Below are 17,759 nucleotides of genomic sequence, written 5' to 3'. Positions count from 1 at the left end.
CCTAAATTAATGTGGTAAATCGTTGAAGGAGTCCTAGAGGATCTAACAGTAAGCTATGAAAATTCGAATAAAAGTAAAGATGATTGCATGAAAGAAAAGTTTTATCAGGCGAAATCAGAAATTTTCAATAGGGGAAGGGATAAAAAACATATTTTTTTCTAGCTGGTTCGTCTAGATGACTAAAAAATAGGGATTACTTCATTTGCACAAGGTAAAAAAGCTAACCACTGGAAAAATTCACAAAAAAAGGTGGTCAAATAGTGCGAAAAATATTTTGACCGCTATCGGGAAGATATTTTCGAAAATTTGGTTATCGACAACAAAATGAACTCTTTAAAGGAAAATTGACAGGTTTCCAGCCAAAAAAAAATTCTTTAGAAAAGTCTCGCCCTCATCTGGATGTTGCTTACTTATGCTTATGATACATACACAGCCAGATCTTGTCAGCATCCTGGTGAGTAGCAAAAGTACATTTAGTACTCATCTTAACTTGGCCGGGTCCACTGTGCAGTATTGGACGCAGAGATGACAGGAACACAGGGAGGAATAAACGTGGACAACAGTAGGGGAAGAGGGGGCATAATGCCCACGTTAAGAAGAAAGCCTTGTTTTAGAGTACATTTGAAAAGATTTACTTTCATTTTCGTTTGTGTTCGGAAGTTTGGTTTGTTTTTTGTCTAAATCTGATAGTTAGAATAACTGGAAGGTCAAAAAAGGCCACAATTTAAATGAAGTTTGAAGAGTAGATTTAAAATTGGATTTCAGATTCAGCAGGGGAATAATGCGCATAAGTGTGTACCCAATCGCGACGTTTAACCTTTAATAAGTGTTTATTGATTCAAGTTCCTCCGAAAGTGTTTCCAGGTAAAAACACTTCTATTCTACTTCACAGATGGAAAAATGTATTGCTACGCGCAGTGCTGCCAGATATACTGAAATTCTTATGAATAGTTAATTAAATATATGTTAAATTTAGGAATTTTAAATATATTCGTTAATTTCCAAGTTTTGTTTTCCAATACAACATATAAATATCTTTTAAATTGTTGTGATAAAACTGCATATAAATTGAAACAAATAGGAAACATGCATAAAAATAAACGGACATGGCGCGTTTTGCCCTACCTAGACATGTTTATTAAAAATCGTTCAAAATAACAGAAAAAATAATTGAATAAGGAAATTTTTCGTTTTGTGATGATTTCCAAGACCAATGTTCATCATTTAAACAGATGTCAGTTAATTTTTTTGCTGATAGATGACGTAGTACCTTACGAAAGTCAAGGCACAAATTGCAAGGAATATGGCTTGAAAAATATTTTTAGATTTTTGCAGGGATTTATCACATATTTGATGCTTATGTTTTGCACAAAAGGTTTCATCTGTTAATTAGAAGTGAATAACGTACAGAATTCTTAAAAATAAGTGTTTATCTAGCTAGATATCGCAGTGGGGCGTTTTGCCCACACTGGGCATTATACCCCCAGTTCCCCTAACATACTAAGATTCTAACGTTGGGAGGACATATGCTAAACTTCCTATGCTCCTTGATGGTGGTCCGAGGAATTCGTCCTTCTTGGGATGGAAATGATGTTTTTCTGCTCCGAAATCCTAAACCCTAAATATGAATAAAGTAATAAACTTACAAATTTTAAAAAAAAATTTAATATTATGTAAAAAAATTTTTAATGTTATGCAAAAAAAATTGATTTCAGTACATTATTCACGTTCGTTATAAGAAAAATAAATATTGAGAGTTCTGGATTTTAATGCACTACCATTTCTGGTCTTTGATCTCGGATATAGCGCCTTTGCTCGCTCTTGAAAAGAAACATTAGCAGAACAAAAATTATAATTAATGACAACGCCGTTACTTCACACACTACTCCTTTTCTATGGAAAAAAAAATTGATTTCAGTACATTATTTACGTTCGTTATAAGAAAAATAAATATTGAGAGTTCCGGATTTTAATGCACTACCATTTCTGGTCTTTGACCTCGGATATAGCGCCTTTGCTCGCTCTTGAAAAGAAACATTAGAAGAACAAAAATTATAATTAATGACAACGCCGTTACTTCACACTACTCCTTTTCTATGGAGACTCCATTTTTACACATTACAAATTAGGCTGGAACAAATATCAATTTCTTCTTTTGTCACCCCCTTCCCCCCCCTTCGAAATTTCCAAAATCCCGAAGGGGGGAATTAATAATAGTTTGAAGTACTTTAATAAAATTTCAAATAAAAATTCAAATATTCGAAAGATTACAAAAAAACCAAATTTCGGAAGATAGAAGTTAACTCACATTTTTTATTCTTGATTTTATTGAATTTTTCGATAAAAAAATACTTGATTTATAGGTTTATGCAATGATATAGTATGCAATTTGGTTGCATACAAGCTTTCATGCAATTTATTCCAATTTATTTGTTTTTCGCATTATTTTTTATTGTCCCCCCCCCCCCCCCCCCCCCCCCCTCGCGATGTTCCAACTCCGAGTGACAAAAGAAGAATTTGAAATTTGTTCCGGCCTTAATGCAAGGAAACATAGCGCTATATTTTCTTGTTGTAAGGTATTGAAAACGAAAATCTTTCGCCTTCACCTGGATGTTCCGGAGATAAACGATGAGCAAAAATAGTAAAATATCAAGGCGAGTACTTTAGGAAGCTGAAAATCTGTGGAAGCTGCAAAACATTCAAGTTTTCATTACGTATTGATTTTGGTTACTCGCAGATCGCTGGTAACAGAGAAAGATTTGGTTCCGAATTCGTTTAATCCGTTCGAAGTATGTGGGACGTTTTAAAATCCTAGATAACAATTCTATTAATAGTAACGTGAACATATTAGGAAAACATTTTCAGCTTACGTTTAGTGACCTTTTTCTTTCTTTCCTCCTGTCTAGATTTCAGCCTCTGCACTCGCTATGACGCTTCATCTTTAATTAATTGGTACAATTTCGCAATCAATTCTATAGGTTCTCAACTCCAAATTGTACAGTTTCGCACTTCCGGATAACTTAGGCCTTAGCTTGCATAAGCAACCCCACCGGCACTTGCGTACTCATTCGGTTAAGTTCGGCTCATAGCTTGATCCCGTGGAAACTGCCCACCAACCAGTAGTTTCGGGTGAGCGCAGGAACGGCTTCGTCCTTGATCGGTACATAGGTGAGCGGCCTTGCGTTGAGGATGCCTTCGACTCCGACCGAGGCACTCCTAAGTTCCTCCTCCTTAGGGCGATATGGTGACTGTAACTCCGCTAAGGTCTGCTTGACGAACTGTACAGCTGCCGGTAGATTGAAACACCAGGTGGTGGACACTAAACCTAACTCCTGGACCATCTTGTGCTGCTATACAGCTTGGTTAGCGATCGGCTAACCAGGCTTACCTTCTCGACTTTCCCTGACAAGTGTCATGTTTGCATGTTGCACACCGATAACTAGACGAGGCTGGATACTGTGATACGACTCCAGGGGAATCCCTCGCAGATAGGAGTTTTCAGCTTGAAGTTGTTTCGCGTCGAGTGTCTGAGACGATAGTTGCAGTCCGCTCACTGTTCGTGCGTCTCCTATGTGAAAGCGCTCTCCCGTCAGGCCGGACACTTCGAAGCTGACAATCTGGCTATTATCTTCAACACGGTGTGGGTCTCCAGTCCATTTGAGACTCAATGGACAAGATTTTCCAGCCAGGTTTAGTTCATCCGCAAGATCTTGGTCCTTAAGTGTCAGCGAGGATCCGTCATCCAAGAAAGCGCTCTTCCCGTTGTACGTTGTCTCCAGCCTGGATGGGCGCGGACTCTGCGTTTGGCTGCATGGGCGCGGACTCTGGATTTAGCTGCTTGTGCAGCAATGGGTGATGTTTGCATGTATATCCGTTGACTCCGCAGTTCCTGGACACACATCCCCCTCTGTGGCGCTTCAGGCATTTTCGGCACATCTTGCCTTCACGTTCCTGCCCACCGTGCATCGTACGATAGCTCTCGAAATCCTTGGCAGTTCGCGAGAGATGCACAAGATTCCCTGCAGACAATACAAACTGTGGGCTAGGTTCTTCTTGCACCGGCTGATGATATGCTACCTCCTGAAAAATAAGTGTGGTACTCCTCCTGGCGCTCAACGTGAGCATTCACGTATACCTGAGCTCTCCTGCGAGTCTCCAGGTTGTGTGACGATACTTTGATCTGACGTGGCTTCGAAACCAGACAGGCGTCTTTGCCTATCTCGTAGATCCACTCGCCGAAATTCTTCAGGTTGACCTTCCTAATACTTCTGGAGTGTTTCACCCACTGTAGTCGCATTGGTTCCGGAAATTTGGAAACCAGCGAGTTCAGCAACGAAGCATCCTGCTTGAGCTCCTTCCGACCGTCGATCGTCACCGTCAGGTTTTGGACGTCCAACTCAAAATCGACTATCGCGTTCATAGGCTCAGGGTCGACCGGTGGAATGGCAAGAACCTTGTCTTTCAGGGATTCGATAATAAACCTCGGCTGCCCAAATTTCAATTTGAGCGCTTCAATCGCCCTGTTAACTGTCTTCGGATGGAGAAGAAAACTTCGAACGGCAGCAAATGCATCTCCCTTCAGGCAGTTCCTCAGTCGTATCATGTTTTCGTCGTCTGTGTAGCCGCACATCCGGGTCGTGCTTTCAAAAGTGGAGAAAAACATCGGCCATTCCTCGGGATTCCCTGAGAACAAAGGCAAGTCCTTAGCGACAACATGGCGAGCGGCGAGCTGATTGTGTTGTGAATATGCTAATTATTTGCAACAAAGTAGTCGTAGAATAATTAAACATCATCCTGGAAGGCATGTAGTTTTTAAGAAATAAAATATAGTCAGTCAATGTTCAACAGCCAAACCAACAAGTTTTTTCAATAACCACTGTTCTGCAACAGGTTATGGGCCTGCGTGAAAATTCTTCGAACGCAAGCCGAATATTCTAGGAGCAATATGGACGGAAGCAAATTTAGCCTGCAGAAGCTGAACAATTCTAACTATTCCAGCTGGTGCTTCAAGGTTTAACTTTTGCTGGTTCGGGAAGACTTGTGGCGTTACGTTGATTCGGGTGAGAAATCAGCGACGGAAGCAGAAACTGTCTGGAAAGCTGAGGACGTCAAAGCCAGAGCTACTATCGGGTTACTCATCGAGGACAATCAGCATCCGCTAATCTGTTCATCGAAGACCGCAAAGGAAGCGTGGAAGGCGTTGGAAAATCACCATAAAAAGGTCAGTCTCACATCGAAGGTCTCGTTGCTCAAGAAAATTTGTGACAAGCGCTACTCGGAAGGAGAGGACATGGCGGAGCATATTTTTTCGATGGAGGAGCTGTTCAGCAGTTTAGCGAATGCCGGGCAGAAGTTGGAGGACAATCTTATGGTCGCCATGATTTTGCGAAGCCTGCCAAGTTCATTCGACACGTTGACTACTGCCCTTGAGAGCTGTTCGGATAACGATCTGACACTCGAACTCGTCAAACGGAAGCTGTTAGACGAAGCAGCGAAAAAGGGAGGTGCTGAATCCGATTTAGCATTAAAGGTTGGACAAGTAAGGAAAAAGACCTGCCATTACTGCAAGAAAGCGGGTCACGTCATGAAGGAGTGCCGTAAGCGAATTCGAAATTCTGAGAATGAGCCGAAACCGATCCTGAAGAAGGGAAATGCAGATTCATTTGCATTCACGGCCAGCAAGACAGAAGCCTCTTAGGGGCCGTCCATAAATGATGTCACGCAAAATTTGAAAAAAATAGACCCCCTCTCCCACCCTTGTCACATATTGTCACAACTTCCGTCACCCCCCTTTCTGTAATACGTCACGTTTCCATAACCCCCCCCCCCCACGGGTTACAATTTTGAACTCTTTAGAAATTTGATTAAGCGTGTATTTTTATTTTAAATTCAACAGTTTTATTAGAAGAATGGAAAAAAAGGTAACCAACATTTAACAGACCTTCAATCATTGCTTAAAACACATTTCAATCATTAGTACAAAGATTAGTTCGATGACTTTCCATATCAATGACCGGGAAAGTCGAGGCAGTAGATTTTATTCAATGTAAAAACTCAGAAGAAAAACCTTAATGAGCTTGCGTTCCTCTAAAAGGTTTCATTTGAAGCTAACAAGGATATAATTCAGTATGACTATGCTTACATTAACCGTTCTAAATTAGGTTTTAAGAATTTTTTTTACACGAATTTTAAATATAGATACAGTAGCTGCAGCATCAGCGCTGAGAAACCATTCAAATCTAGTTCCTCTTCTTCAATCAATTCGCTACCCAAATCATTTCCACAGGTTAGAATTCCTATTCACGTGCCACAATTTAAGTGGATCGGACTTTCCTGAGTGTTGCAGTGGAAGTGTTCTTGTGAACTTTCTTATGCTCATAAAGTGGTATGATTTTATTGAATTTAGGATAAAATTATTTGTTAATGTTTTGCTTTTTTTTTTGTAACAATATGTGATGTCACGTTCAAGCTGACCCCCCCTTCCCCTCATGTCACAAATTGTCACAAAAATCGAAACCCCCTCTCCCCCCCTAACGCGTGACATCATTTATGGACGGCCCCATCCGTGGATTGTAGATTCGGGCGCGACAAGCAATTTTGTCGCGAACCGAGATTATTTTTTGGAGCTGAACGAGAGCAATGAGAAAACCGTTACTCTGGCGGATGGAAAAAAGGCGGTTGTCGTTGGTGAAGGTCCCTGTTTGATCCAGTGCATCCACGACAAAGGCAAGAAGACGGAAATCAAGCTGAGCAAGGCATTTTATGCACTCACGTTGGCTACAAACCTCCTGTCGGTTCCGTCATTGGTGCAGAAAAATGGAATTGTTATTTTCAACAAACAAGGTTGCCGGGTGATGCATGGCAACCAAACCGCTGCCATAGCAACACTCAAACAAGGTCTGTACGTGTTGAAGCAACCGAACAAAGCTATCTCCCTGGCTGGCGAGGTCCATCCAAACGATTGCAAACGTGAAAGCAACGAGAAGCTAGGTCGCCGGAACCGGAATGCGATCGTCCAAAGTGAGAGGCGACATCTGGAGGAAATCGAGAATGACAACGATGCGGCAGATTTAGATGGTTTCGATACTGCCAATGAAGAAGAATCCGAAAAAACCGAAAATCAAGATGAGGAATCGTTGGAATCCATTGGGAATTTCGAACCACCCGCTGAACCGCGACGGTCAACGAGAGCGACTAAGGGAGTCCCACCGGAACGCTTTGGAGAAGTTACCGGTATTGCTGAGGAGTCGAACCGAGCGAAGCTGGAGTGCCGTCGACATCCACAAGGAATCAGCGAAAACCTGGGAAGCCAAACTTAAAACTTAACTTTGTTGAGGAGGAGTGTTGTAAATATGCTAAATATGTGCAACAATGTAGTCGTAGAATAATTAAACATCATCCTAGAAGGCATGTAGTTTTTAGAAGTAAAATATAGTCAGTCAATGTTCAACAGCCAAACCAACAAGTTGTTTCAATAACCACTGTTCTGCAACAGATTGTGCGTCAGGTTACAGGTTAATCGGTTACGGGTTGCGTGTTTTGGCTTGCTTCGCCTTTCTTCGCTGGCGTAGAACGATCCTTCGGATTGAAGTTGACATCGTTAGTTCCTTCCTTTTCGTCCTCACTAGAGTCATCGCTGCTGTCTATCTCCGTTTCCTCCTCGAAATCATCGCTGGAATCTTTTTCTCCACCTTCTTCCTCTTCTTCGTCGTCAGAGCACTCTTCTTCTACACTTGTAGAATTTAGTTCCTCTTATTGGCGCTTGCTTCCAGCGGAGCCCAACCAGTTCTGTGCCTTTGCATTAGCGTCCACTTCCTCTTCCGCTGCTTCTTCGTCATCAAGATCGACCAGCTCCTCGAGAATGTTGAAGTGTTTCTCCATCAACTTTTTCTTTTCCTCCAACAGCGTCTGTTCCGCCACAAGTCTCTGTAACTGCAGCTCTAGATGTGCTTTCGCAGATTTCCTCGATCCTGCTGACGTCACTGAGGCAGCTTTCGACGATTTTCGCATGGGTTTCTTCAACTGAGAATAAGATGTTATATAGAATAGTTGGCTAGTGAACGGTAGACAATGTGAAACTCGAGACCCCATACACCCAACCTTCGGGTAGTGGTCATATCACCTCTTGTCTGCAACACCGATTCTCTACCTCCCCGTGCTGCTAGCTGGGGTGCGAGCAACCTTAGCGGAGATCGGGTAACCAACCCCGGTGGATGCTTTGGTTGCATGCAGACTGAGTTAGGGGGCTTCGTACGCATCTATTCTCCATGTCAGGGGCGGCGTGCGGAGTGCAACAACGTCCTGGTGGTGTTCGGGACCCAAAACGGCAACATCACGACGGTCCTCCTGCGAGATAGTGGGGTTAGCTGCGGGCCTTGCGAGCCCGTGACTACAAAAAAAAACACAAGCAACGAACAACGAACAACAAATTTCGGATGGAAATCGGCAAAGACCCACGCGATGAAAAGGGGCTAGCGATTGGGAACTTTCAACATGGAACTGCCGATCTTTAAATTTTGTGGCAGTACCCACGTGCTCTCCAACGAATTGAAGAGCCGCAAATTCGACATCGTAGCGCTGGTATGCTGGAGGTATGCTGGAAGGGATCCACGGTACGAACGTACCCAGATGGTCGTGCCATCTACCAGAGCTGCGGCAACACACACGAGCTTGGAACAGCTTTTATAGTGATGGGAAACATGCAAAAGCGCGTAATTGGGTGGTGGCCGATCAACTCACGAATGTGCCGGGTGAGAATCAAGGGCCGGTTATTCAACATCAGCATCATCAACGTGCACAGCCCTCACCTCGGAAGTACCGGTGACGACATAGACGGATTCTACGCGCAGCTGGAGCGTGAATACGACCGTTGCCCAAAACATGATATCATGATCGTCATCGGGGATTTCAATGCTCAGGTCGGCCAGGAGGAAGAATTCAAACCGACAATTGGAAGGTTCAGTGCGCACCAGCTGACCAACGAAAACGGCCTCAGACTTATTGATTTCGCCGCCTCCAAACGAATGGCCGTACGTAGTACCTTTTTTCAGCACCGCCTCCCACACAAGTACACCTGGAGATCACCGTACCAAACTCAATCACAGATCGACCACGTTTTGATCGACAGCCGGCACTTCTCGGACATCATCGACGTCAGATCCTGTCGAGGCGCCAACATCGAGTCGGACCATTATCTGGTGATGGTGAAGATGCGCCCAAAACTCTCCGTAGTGAACAACACACGAAACCGGCGCCCGCCTCGGTTAAATATCGCACGACTGAAGCAACCTGGAGCAGGGGGCAAGTTTGACGACTGTTTTGATACATCAAGGCGTTGCGGAGAACGTCATCGGACATGTGGAACAAACACGATGGAACGCCGCGCCAGGAGTCCAGATAAGCACTCGTCGAAACTTGAAAAATCACTGACAGTGGAAGAGGCAGCGAGTTCGAATTTTCCAGGAGAAAAAGCGCCGCCTGGAGGAGGAGGAGCTCGAGGGGCTGAAGCAGCTGATGGCATCCTTACGGACGATCGTGGGGTGATCAAAAAAAGGAAGCAGTACATCGATGAACACCTGAATGGCGCACTTGCAAGAGACCAAGACAGACATGTTCAACTTATCAAAATGGGCCCGGAATAGTTGGACAATTGCCTACAGCAAACAGATTCGTGGGAAGTCATCAGGCCGGCTTTATGGAGGGACGGTCTACGACGGACCAGATCTTCACATTACTGCAAATCCTCCAAAAATGCCATCGAGTCCCTACGCACCATCTGTTCATCAACTTCAAAGCCGCATACGACACGATCGACCGTAACGAGTTATGGAAAATCATGGACGAGAACGGCTTTTCCGGGAAGCTGATCAGACTGATCAAGGCGACGATGAATGCAACGCAGTTCTGTGTGCGGATTTCGGGTGAATTGTCGAGTTCATTCGAATCGCGCAGGGGCTTCGACAAGGTGATGCTCTATCCTGCATGATATTCAACGTGGCGCTAGAAGGTGTTATTTGACGAGCGGTGGGCGAAATGCGTGGCACGATTTTCAACAGATCCAGTCAACTTATCTGCTTTGCCGATGACATTGATATAGTCGGCTGATCATCTGCGGCGGTGGAAGACATCTACCGCAAACTGAAACGCGAAGCAGGAGGTATTGGGTGGATGATTAATACGTCCAAGACGAAGTACATGCTGGCCTGCGGATCCGAGACCGACCGAACCCGCTTGTCCAGTAATAACAAGGTCACGATCGACGGCGACGAGCTGGAGATAGTCGAAGACTTTGTCTATCTCGGCTCACTGGTGACCGCAGACAATGACACCAGCCGTGAGATCCGAAGGCGAATTATCAGCGGAAGTCGTGCCTACTATGGACTCCACAAGCAACTGCGGTCGACAAGACTTAGCCCTCGCACGACCGGTTGTTCTCTACGGGCACGAGACATGGATATTGCTCGAGGAGGACCTGCGTACACTCGGAGTATTCGAGCGACGAGTATTAAGAACCATCTTTGGTGGCGTACAGGAGAACAGAGTGTGGAGGCGAAGGATGAACCAGGAGCTCGCGCGACTCTACGGCGAACCCAGTATCCAGAAGGTGGTTAAGGCTGGCCGGAAACGCTGGGCAGGACGTGTTGCGAGAATGCCGAACGACTGTCCTGCAAAACAGGTGTTCGCTACGAATCCGGTCGGGAACGAGACGAGCAGGGGTGCAATGAGCGAGGTGGTTAGACCAGGTGGAGCGTTATCTAGCGAATGTAGGATACCCGACAAATTAGAGAACGGTTGCCATTTACCGAATGAATTGGAGGAATATTGTTCCCCAGGTTATGTCGTTAGACGGATAAATTTTGTTTTGAATTTATTTTTATAACTTTTGTTTTTTAGTTCAGTGCTTGAGCTATTTGTAAGTAACACAATTCTTCCGGAAGGGCTGCAAAGAGATTCACTTATTCAGAATTTATAAAGTTGGCTTCATTGTTTTTAAAGACTTTTGAATTTAAGATTTTGTATGGAAATAATGGAAAAAATGTCATTTTTTTAAGATAATCAATTTTTGCTGTAATTACAAGAACGAATTTGGGGCATGATCTTTTCTATATTTTACCATTTATCTGACAACTGAAACCTTAAACATTGTTGCAACTATTTGAGAATTTTTATCTGGAAACTCTACGCCGTCAGGTGTATCAGCGGAAAATAAGGTGAACGTCTGCCAATGCGTCAATTTGCGAATGGCTGAAGGCACACAGGTAGGTATCCTCCTTTGGAAATACGGTTGTTGCCATATTCGTTGTCGTGCTTTTGCCTGAATTATAGAGTGCGATAGGATGATGATGATGATGATGCTGATGATGGTGACGAAAGCCAAGACAAGTTGTTGGTTGGTGGCATAAATGGCGTTCATCATAAGCCGCACACCGTGCCATTTCCATTCCGATTAGATTAGGTAGGTATATTTTCGAAGGCCAGGTTTCGGGAGGCAAATGGAAATGCGTTTGGTGGGCAGCCGCCTTTGCTGACTGATGAAGTAAGGAACTTTGCAAAATTGCCAGTAGAAAATCAAAACGTGCCTCTGGTATATTAAGAAAAGTCACGCATAAGGTGTCGTTAAGAGGAAAGGATGATAGCTAACAAGCTCTGGTTTTTTGGAGGAACGTGATTCCGGTTGTTTGGGTTTTGAAAATCGCAGCCTTTTGCTTGCACAGGATCGAGATTCCGCCGCCCGCGCCCTCCGGAATGTGCCGATTGAGGTTGAGTATCGTTTCATTAGAATCCGCAATGTTTTGATAGTCTCTTTCCGGTTTGTGTAAGATTATTTTGATGGAATGATTCCCGAGGGAGGACAAGCTGTAGTTGACTGTATCTTACGTGAGCCTTCAAAATACAGTTCCAGAGATTTCAATGAATTTTCAATACTTTAAAAAGATCATTGAGGTTGATATTTTTTTTAGAAAAACACACCACGAATCACAACCTCCATCAACATTGGCCGGAAGTCGCCCTTAAAATAAACGTTTATCGCTTTAAAACAGCAAGCTTGACTTATTTACAGAGATATTCTTTTCTGGTACCCCTTTTGCCGGATAATGGATGACATCATAAAACGAAACGAATGATCCCGCGCTGATTTAGATGTTCCGCTGCAAAGTCCTGAAAGCTACGCCACAAATCTGTTGCATTCGATGTTTTGGACTTGTAAGTAGTAGATTCCTACACAGTCAAAGGGAAGCGGAAATAAAATACAGAAAATAAGGAAAAAAATCAACGACTGCGGGTGACCCGAAACGGCTTTCTTCAGAACAGATTAATATTTATTGAAATGTTTTTCTTGTATCTTTTTTGTCGGATTTGTTCCGTGTGTATCTATAGGTAACATGAAATCGTACCACACCGTTTGGGTGAGGAACAGGGTGATTCAGCCAAAGGAAAACGAATGTGAAGTGTTGTTTGCGGTTGTAATTCTTTGCAGGATTTTATCGAACGAGGATGGCAGTAATTTAACGGTTTGAAAGCTATTTATTTGCAGCGTGTGGTGGGTTCACATTTTGATAAATTGCTCTGCGGAACGTTTGCCAATGAGTTATGATCATTTGAACGGTTGTTCAAGGTGAGGAAAATGGTGATATGACAAAAAGTTCAAAATTGATTTACACAAGAGTCATTGTCATCAAAGACATTAAAAAGCTGCTGAATTTAAAATGATTGTTTCATATAGATTTACGGTGAACATTTTGCAAATCATTCTCCTCGAGGCAAATGTTAATGTGACAAATTAATTGTTAAAATGAAAAAAATCAATATAGTTGATTGAACTTTGAGTGGCTGATAATAAGACGTAACTTATTTTATTGTCCCTATGAATAGGTTAAGGTTAAAATTTTGAATGTTCTGATATTAAAAACAATCCAAACGCAGCTCAATACACTTTTGATTGGAAACAAAAAATTTTTTGACAAAAATGACAAAAATGACAAAAATGACAAAAATGACAAAAATGACAAAAATGACAAAAATGACAAAAATGACAAAAATGACAAAAATGACAAAAATGACAAAAATGACAAAAATGACAAAAATGACAAAAATGACAAAAATGACAAAAATGACAAAAATGACAAAAATGACAAAAATGACAAAAATGACAAAAATGACAAAAATGACAAAAATGACAAAAATGACAAAAATGGCAAAAATGACAAAAATGACAAAAATGACAAAAATGACAAAAATGACAAAAATGACAAAAATGACAAAAATGACAAAAATGACAAAAATGACAAAAATGACAAAAATGACAAAAATGACAAAAATGACAAAAATGACAAAAATGACAAAAATGACAAAAATGACAAAAATGACAAAAATGACAAAAATGACAAAAATGACAAAAATGACAAAAATGACAAAAATGACAAAAATGACAAAAATGACAAAAATGACAAAAATGACAAAAATGACAAAAATGACAAAAATGACAAAAATGACAAAAATGACAAAAATGACAAAAATGACAAAAATGACAAAAATGACAAAAATGACAAAAATTACAAAAATGACAAAAATGACAAAAATGACAAAAATGACAAAAATGACAAAAATGACAAAAATGACAAAAATGACAAAAATGACAAAAATGACAAAAATGACAAAAATGACAAAATGACAAAAATGACAAAAATGACAAAATGACAAAAATGACAAAATGACAAAAATGACAAAAATGACAAAAATGACAAAAATGACAAAAATGACAAAAATGTCAAAAATGACAAAAATGACAAAAATGGCAAAAATGACAAAAATGACAAAAATGACAAAAATGACAAAAATGACAAAAATGACAAAAATGACAAAAATGACAAAAATGACAAAAATGACAAAAATGACAAAAATGACAAAAATGACAAAAATGACAAAAATGACAAAAATGACAAAAATGACAAAAATGACAAAAATGACAAAAATGACAAAAATGACAAAAATGACAAAAATGACAAAAATGACAAAAATGACAAAAATGACAAAAATGACAAAAATGTCAAAAATGACAAAAATGACAAAAATGACAAAAATGACAAAAATGACAAAAATGACAAAAATGACAAAAATGACAAAAATGACAAAAATGACAAAAATGACAAAAATGACAAAAATGACAAAAATGACAAAAATGGCAAAAATGACAAAAATGACAAAAATGACAAAAATGACAAAAATGACAAAAATGACAAAAATGACAAAAATGAAAAAAAATGACAAAAATGACAAAAATGACAAAAATGTCAAAAATGACAAAAATGACAAAAATGACAAACATGACAAAAATGACAAAAATGACTAAAATGACAAAAATGAAAAAAATTACAAAAATGACAAAAATGACAAAAATGACAAAAATGACACAAATGACAAAAATGACAAAAATGACACAAATGACAAAAATGACAAAAATGACACAAATGACAAAAATGACAAAAATGACAAAAATGACAAAAATGACAAAAATGACAAAAATGACAAAAATGACAAAAATGACAAAAATGACAAAAATGACAAAAATGACAAAAATGACAAAATGACAAAAATGACAAAAATGACAAAAATGACAAAAATGACAAAAATGACAAAAATGACAAAAATGACAAAAATGACAAAAATGACAAAAATGACAAAAATGACAAAAATGACAAAAATGACAAAAATGACAAAAATGACAAAAATGACAAAAATGACAAAAATGACAAAAATGACAAAAATGACAAAAATGACAAAAATGACAAAAATGACAAAAATGACAAAAATGACAAAAATGACAAAAATGACAAAAATGACAAAAATGACAAAAATGACAAAAATGACAAAAATGACAAAAATGACAAAAATGACAAAAATGACAAAAATGACAAAAATGACAAAAATGACAAAAATGACAAAAATGACAAAAATGACAAAAATGACAAAAATGACAAAAATGACAAAAATGACAAAATGACAAAAATGACAAAAATGACAAAAATGACAAAAATGACAAAAATGACAAAAATGACAAAAATGACAAAAATGACAAAAATGACAAAAATGACAAAAATGACAAAAATGACAAAAATGACAAAAATGACAAAAATGACAAAAATGACAAAAATGACAAAAATGACAAAAATGACAAAATGACAAAAATGACAAAAATGACAAAAATGACAAAAATGACAAAAATGACAAAAATGACAAAAATGACAAAAATGACAAAAATGACAAAAATGACAAAAATGACAAAAATGACAAAAATGACAAAAATGACAAAAATGACAAAAATGACAAAAATGACCAAAAAGGACAAAAATGACAAAAATGACAAAAATGACAAAAATGACAAAAATGACAAAAATGACAAAAATGACAAAAATGACAAAAATGACAAAAATGACAAAAATGACAAAAATGACAAAAATGACAAAAATGACAAAAATGACAAAAATGACAAAAATGACAAAAATGACAAAAATGACAAAAATGTCAAAAATGACAAAAATGACAAAAATGACAAAAATGACAAAAATGACAAAAATGACAAAAATGACAAAAATGACAAAAATGACAAAAATGACAAAAATGACAAAAATGACAAAAATGACAAAAATGACAAAAATGACAAAAATGACAAAAATGGCAAAAATGACAAAAATGACAAAAATGACAAAAATGACAAAAATGACAAAAATGACCAAAATGAAAAAAATGAAAAAAATGACAAAAATGACAAAAATGAAAAAAATTACAAAAATGACAAAAATGACAAAAATGACAAAAATGACAAAAATGACAAAAATGACAAAAATGACAAAAATGACAAAAATGACAAAAATGACAAAAATGACAAAAATGACAAAAATGACAAAAATGACAAAAATGACAAAAATGACAAAAATGACAAAAATGACAAAAATGACAAAAATGACAAAAATGACAAAAATGACAAAAATGACAAAAATGACAAAAATGACAAAAATGACAAAAATGACAAAAATGACAAAAATGACAAAAATGACAAAAATGACAAAAATGACAAAAATGACAAAAATGACAAAAATGACAAAAATGACAAAAATGACAAAAATGACAAAAATGACAAAAATGACAAAAATGACAAAAATGACAAAAATGACAAAAATGACAAAAATGACAAAAATGACAAAAATGACAAAAATGACAAAAATGACAAAAATGACAAAAATGACAAAAATGACAAAATGACAAAAATGACAAAAATGACAAAAATGACAAAAATGACAAAAATGACAAAAATGACAAAAATGACAAAAATGACAAAAATGACAAAAATGACAAAAATGACAAAAATGACAAAAATGACAAAAATGACAAAAATGACAAAAATGACAAAAATGACAAAAATGACAAAAATGACAAAAATGACAAAAATGACAAAATGACAGAAATGACAAAAATGACAAAAATGACAAAAATGACAAAAATGACAAAAATGACAAAAATGTCAAAAATGTCAAAAATGACAAATATGACAAAAATGTCAAAAATGACAAAAATGACAAAAATGACAAAAATGACAAAAATGACAAAAATGACAAAAATGACAAAAATGACAAAAATGACAAAAATGACAAAAATGACAAAAATGACAAAAATGACAAAAATGACAAAAATGACAAAAATGACAAAAATGACAAAAATGACAAAAATGACAAAAATGACAAAAATGACAAAAATGACAGAAATGACAAAAATGACAAAAATGACAAAAATGACAAAAATGACAAAAATGACAAAAATGACAAAAATGACAAAAATGACAAAAATGACAAAAATGACAAAAATGACAAAAATGACAAAAATGACAGAAATGACAGAAATGACAAAAATGACAAAAATGACAAAAATGACAAAAATGACAAAAATGACAAAAATGACAAAAATGACAAAAATGACAAAAATGACAAAAATGACAAAAATGACAAAAATGACAAAAATGACAAAAATGACAAAAATGACAAAAATGTCAAAATTGACAAAAATGTCAAAAATGTCAAAAATGACAAAAATGACAAAAATGACAAAAATGACAAAAATGACAAAAATGACAAAAATGACAAAAATGACAAAAATGACAAAAATGACAAAAATGACAAAAATGACAAAAATGACAAAAATGACAAAAATGACAAAAATGACAAAAATGACAAAAATGACAAAAATGACAAAAATGACAAAAATGACAAAAATGACAAAAATGACAAAAATGACAAAAATGACAAAAATGACAAAAATGACAAAAATGACAAAAATGACAAAAATGACAAAAATGACAAAAATGACAAAAATGACAAAAATGACAAAAATGACAAAAATGACAAAAATGACAAAAATGACAAAAATGACAAAAATGACAAAAATGACAAAAATGACAAAAATGACAAAAATGACAAAAATGACAAAAATGAAAAAAATGACAAAAATGACAAAAATGACAAAAATGACAAAAATGACAAAAATGACAAACATGACAAAAATGACAAAAATGACAAAAATGAAAAAAATGACAAAAATGACAAAAATGACATAAATTACAAAAATGACTAAAATGACACAAATGACAAAAATGACAAAAATGACAAAAATGACAAAAATTACAAAAATGACAAAAATGACAAAAATGACAAACATGACAAAAATGACAAAAATGACAAAAATGACAAAAATGACAAAAATGACAAAAA

The 17,759-nt window shown here is 37.6% G+C and overlaps 1 protein-coding gene across 1 annotated transcript; it reads right to left on the bottom strand.

Annotated features, from left to right (window-relative positions):
* Positions 1-7,515: 7,515 nt before the first annotated feature.
* Positions 7,516-9,357, bottom strand: LOC129741563 (glutamic acid-rich protein-like). The gene is made up of 3 exons (XM_055733303.1): positions 9,289-9,357; positions 7,784-8,022; positions 7,516-7,732 (listed from the first exon to the last, which is right to left on the bottom strand). The coding sequence occupies exons 1-3, from the start codon at positions 9,355-9,357 to the stop codon at positions 7,516-7,518; spliced, it is 525 nt and encodes a 174-aa protein (XP_055589278.1).
* Between the last annotated feature and the right edge of the window lie 8,402 nt (positions 9,358-17,759).

Source organism: Uranotaenia lowii, chromosome 2, assembly GCF_029784155.1.
Source record: "Uranotaenia lowii strain MFRU-FL chromosome 2, ASM2978415v1, whole genome shotgun sequence".
In the NCBI taxonomy this organism is placed as follows: Eukaryota; Metazoa; Arthropoda; class Insecta; order Diptera; family Culicidae; genus Uranotaenia; species Uranotaenia lowii.
Note: the sequence above shows the minus strand (reverse complement) of the source record. Positions and strands in the feature narration are given on the sequence as shown.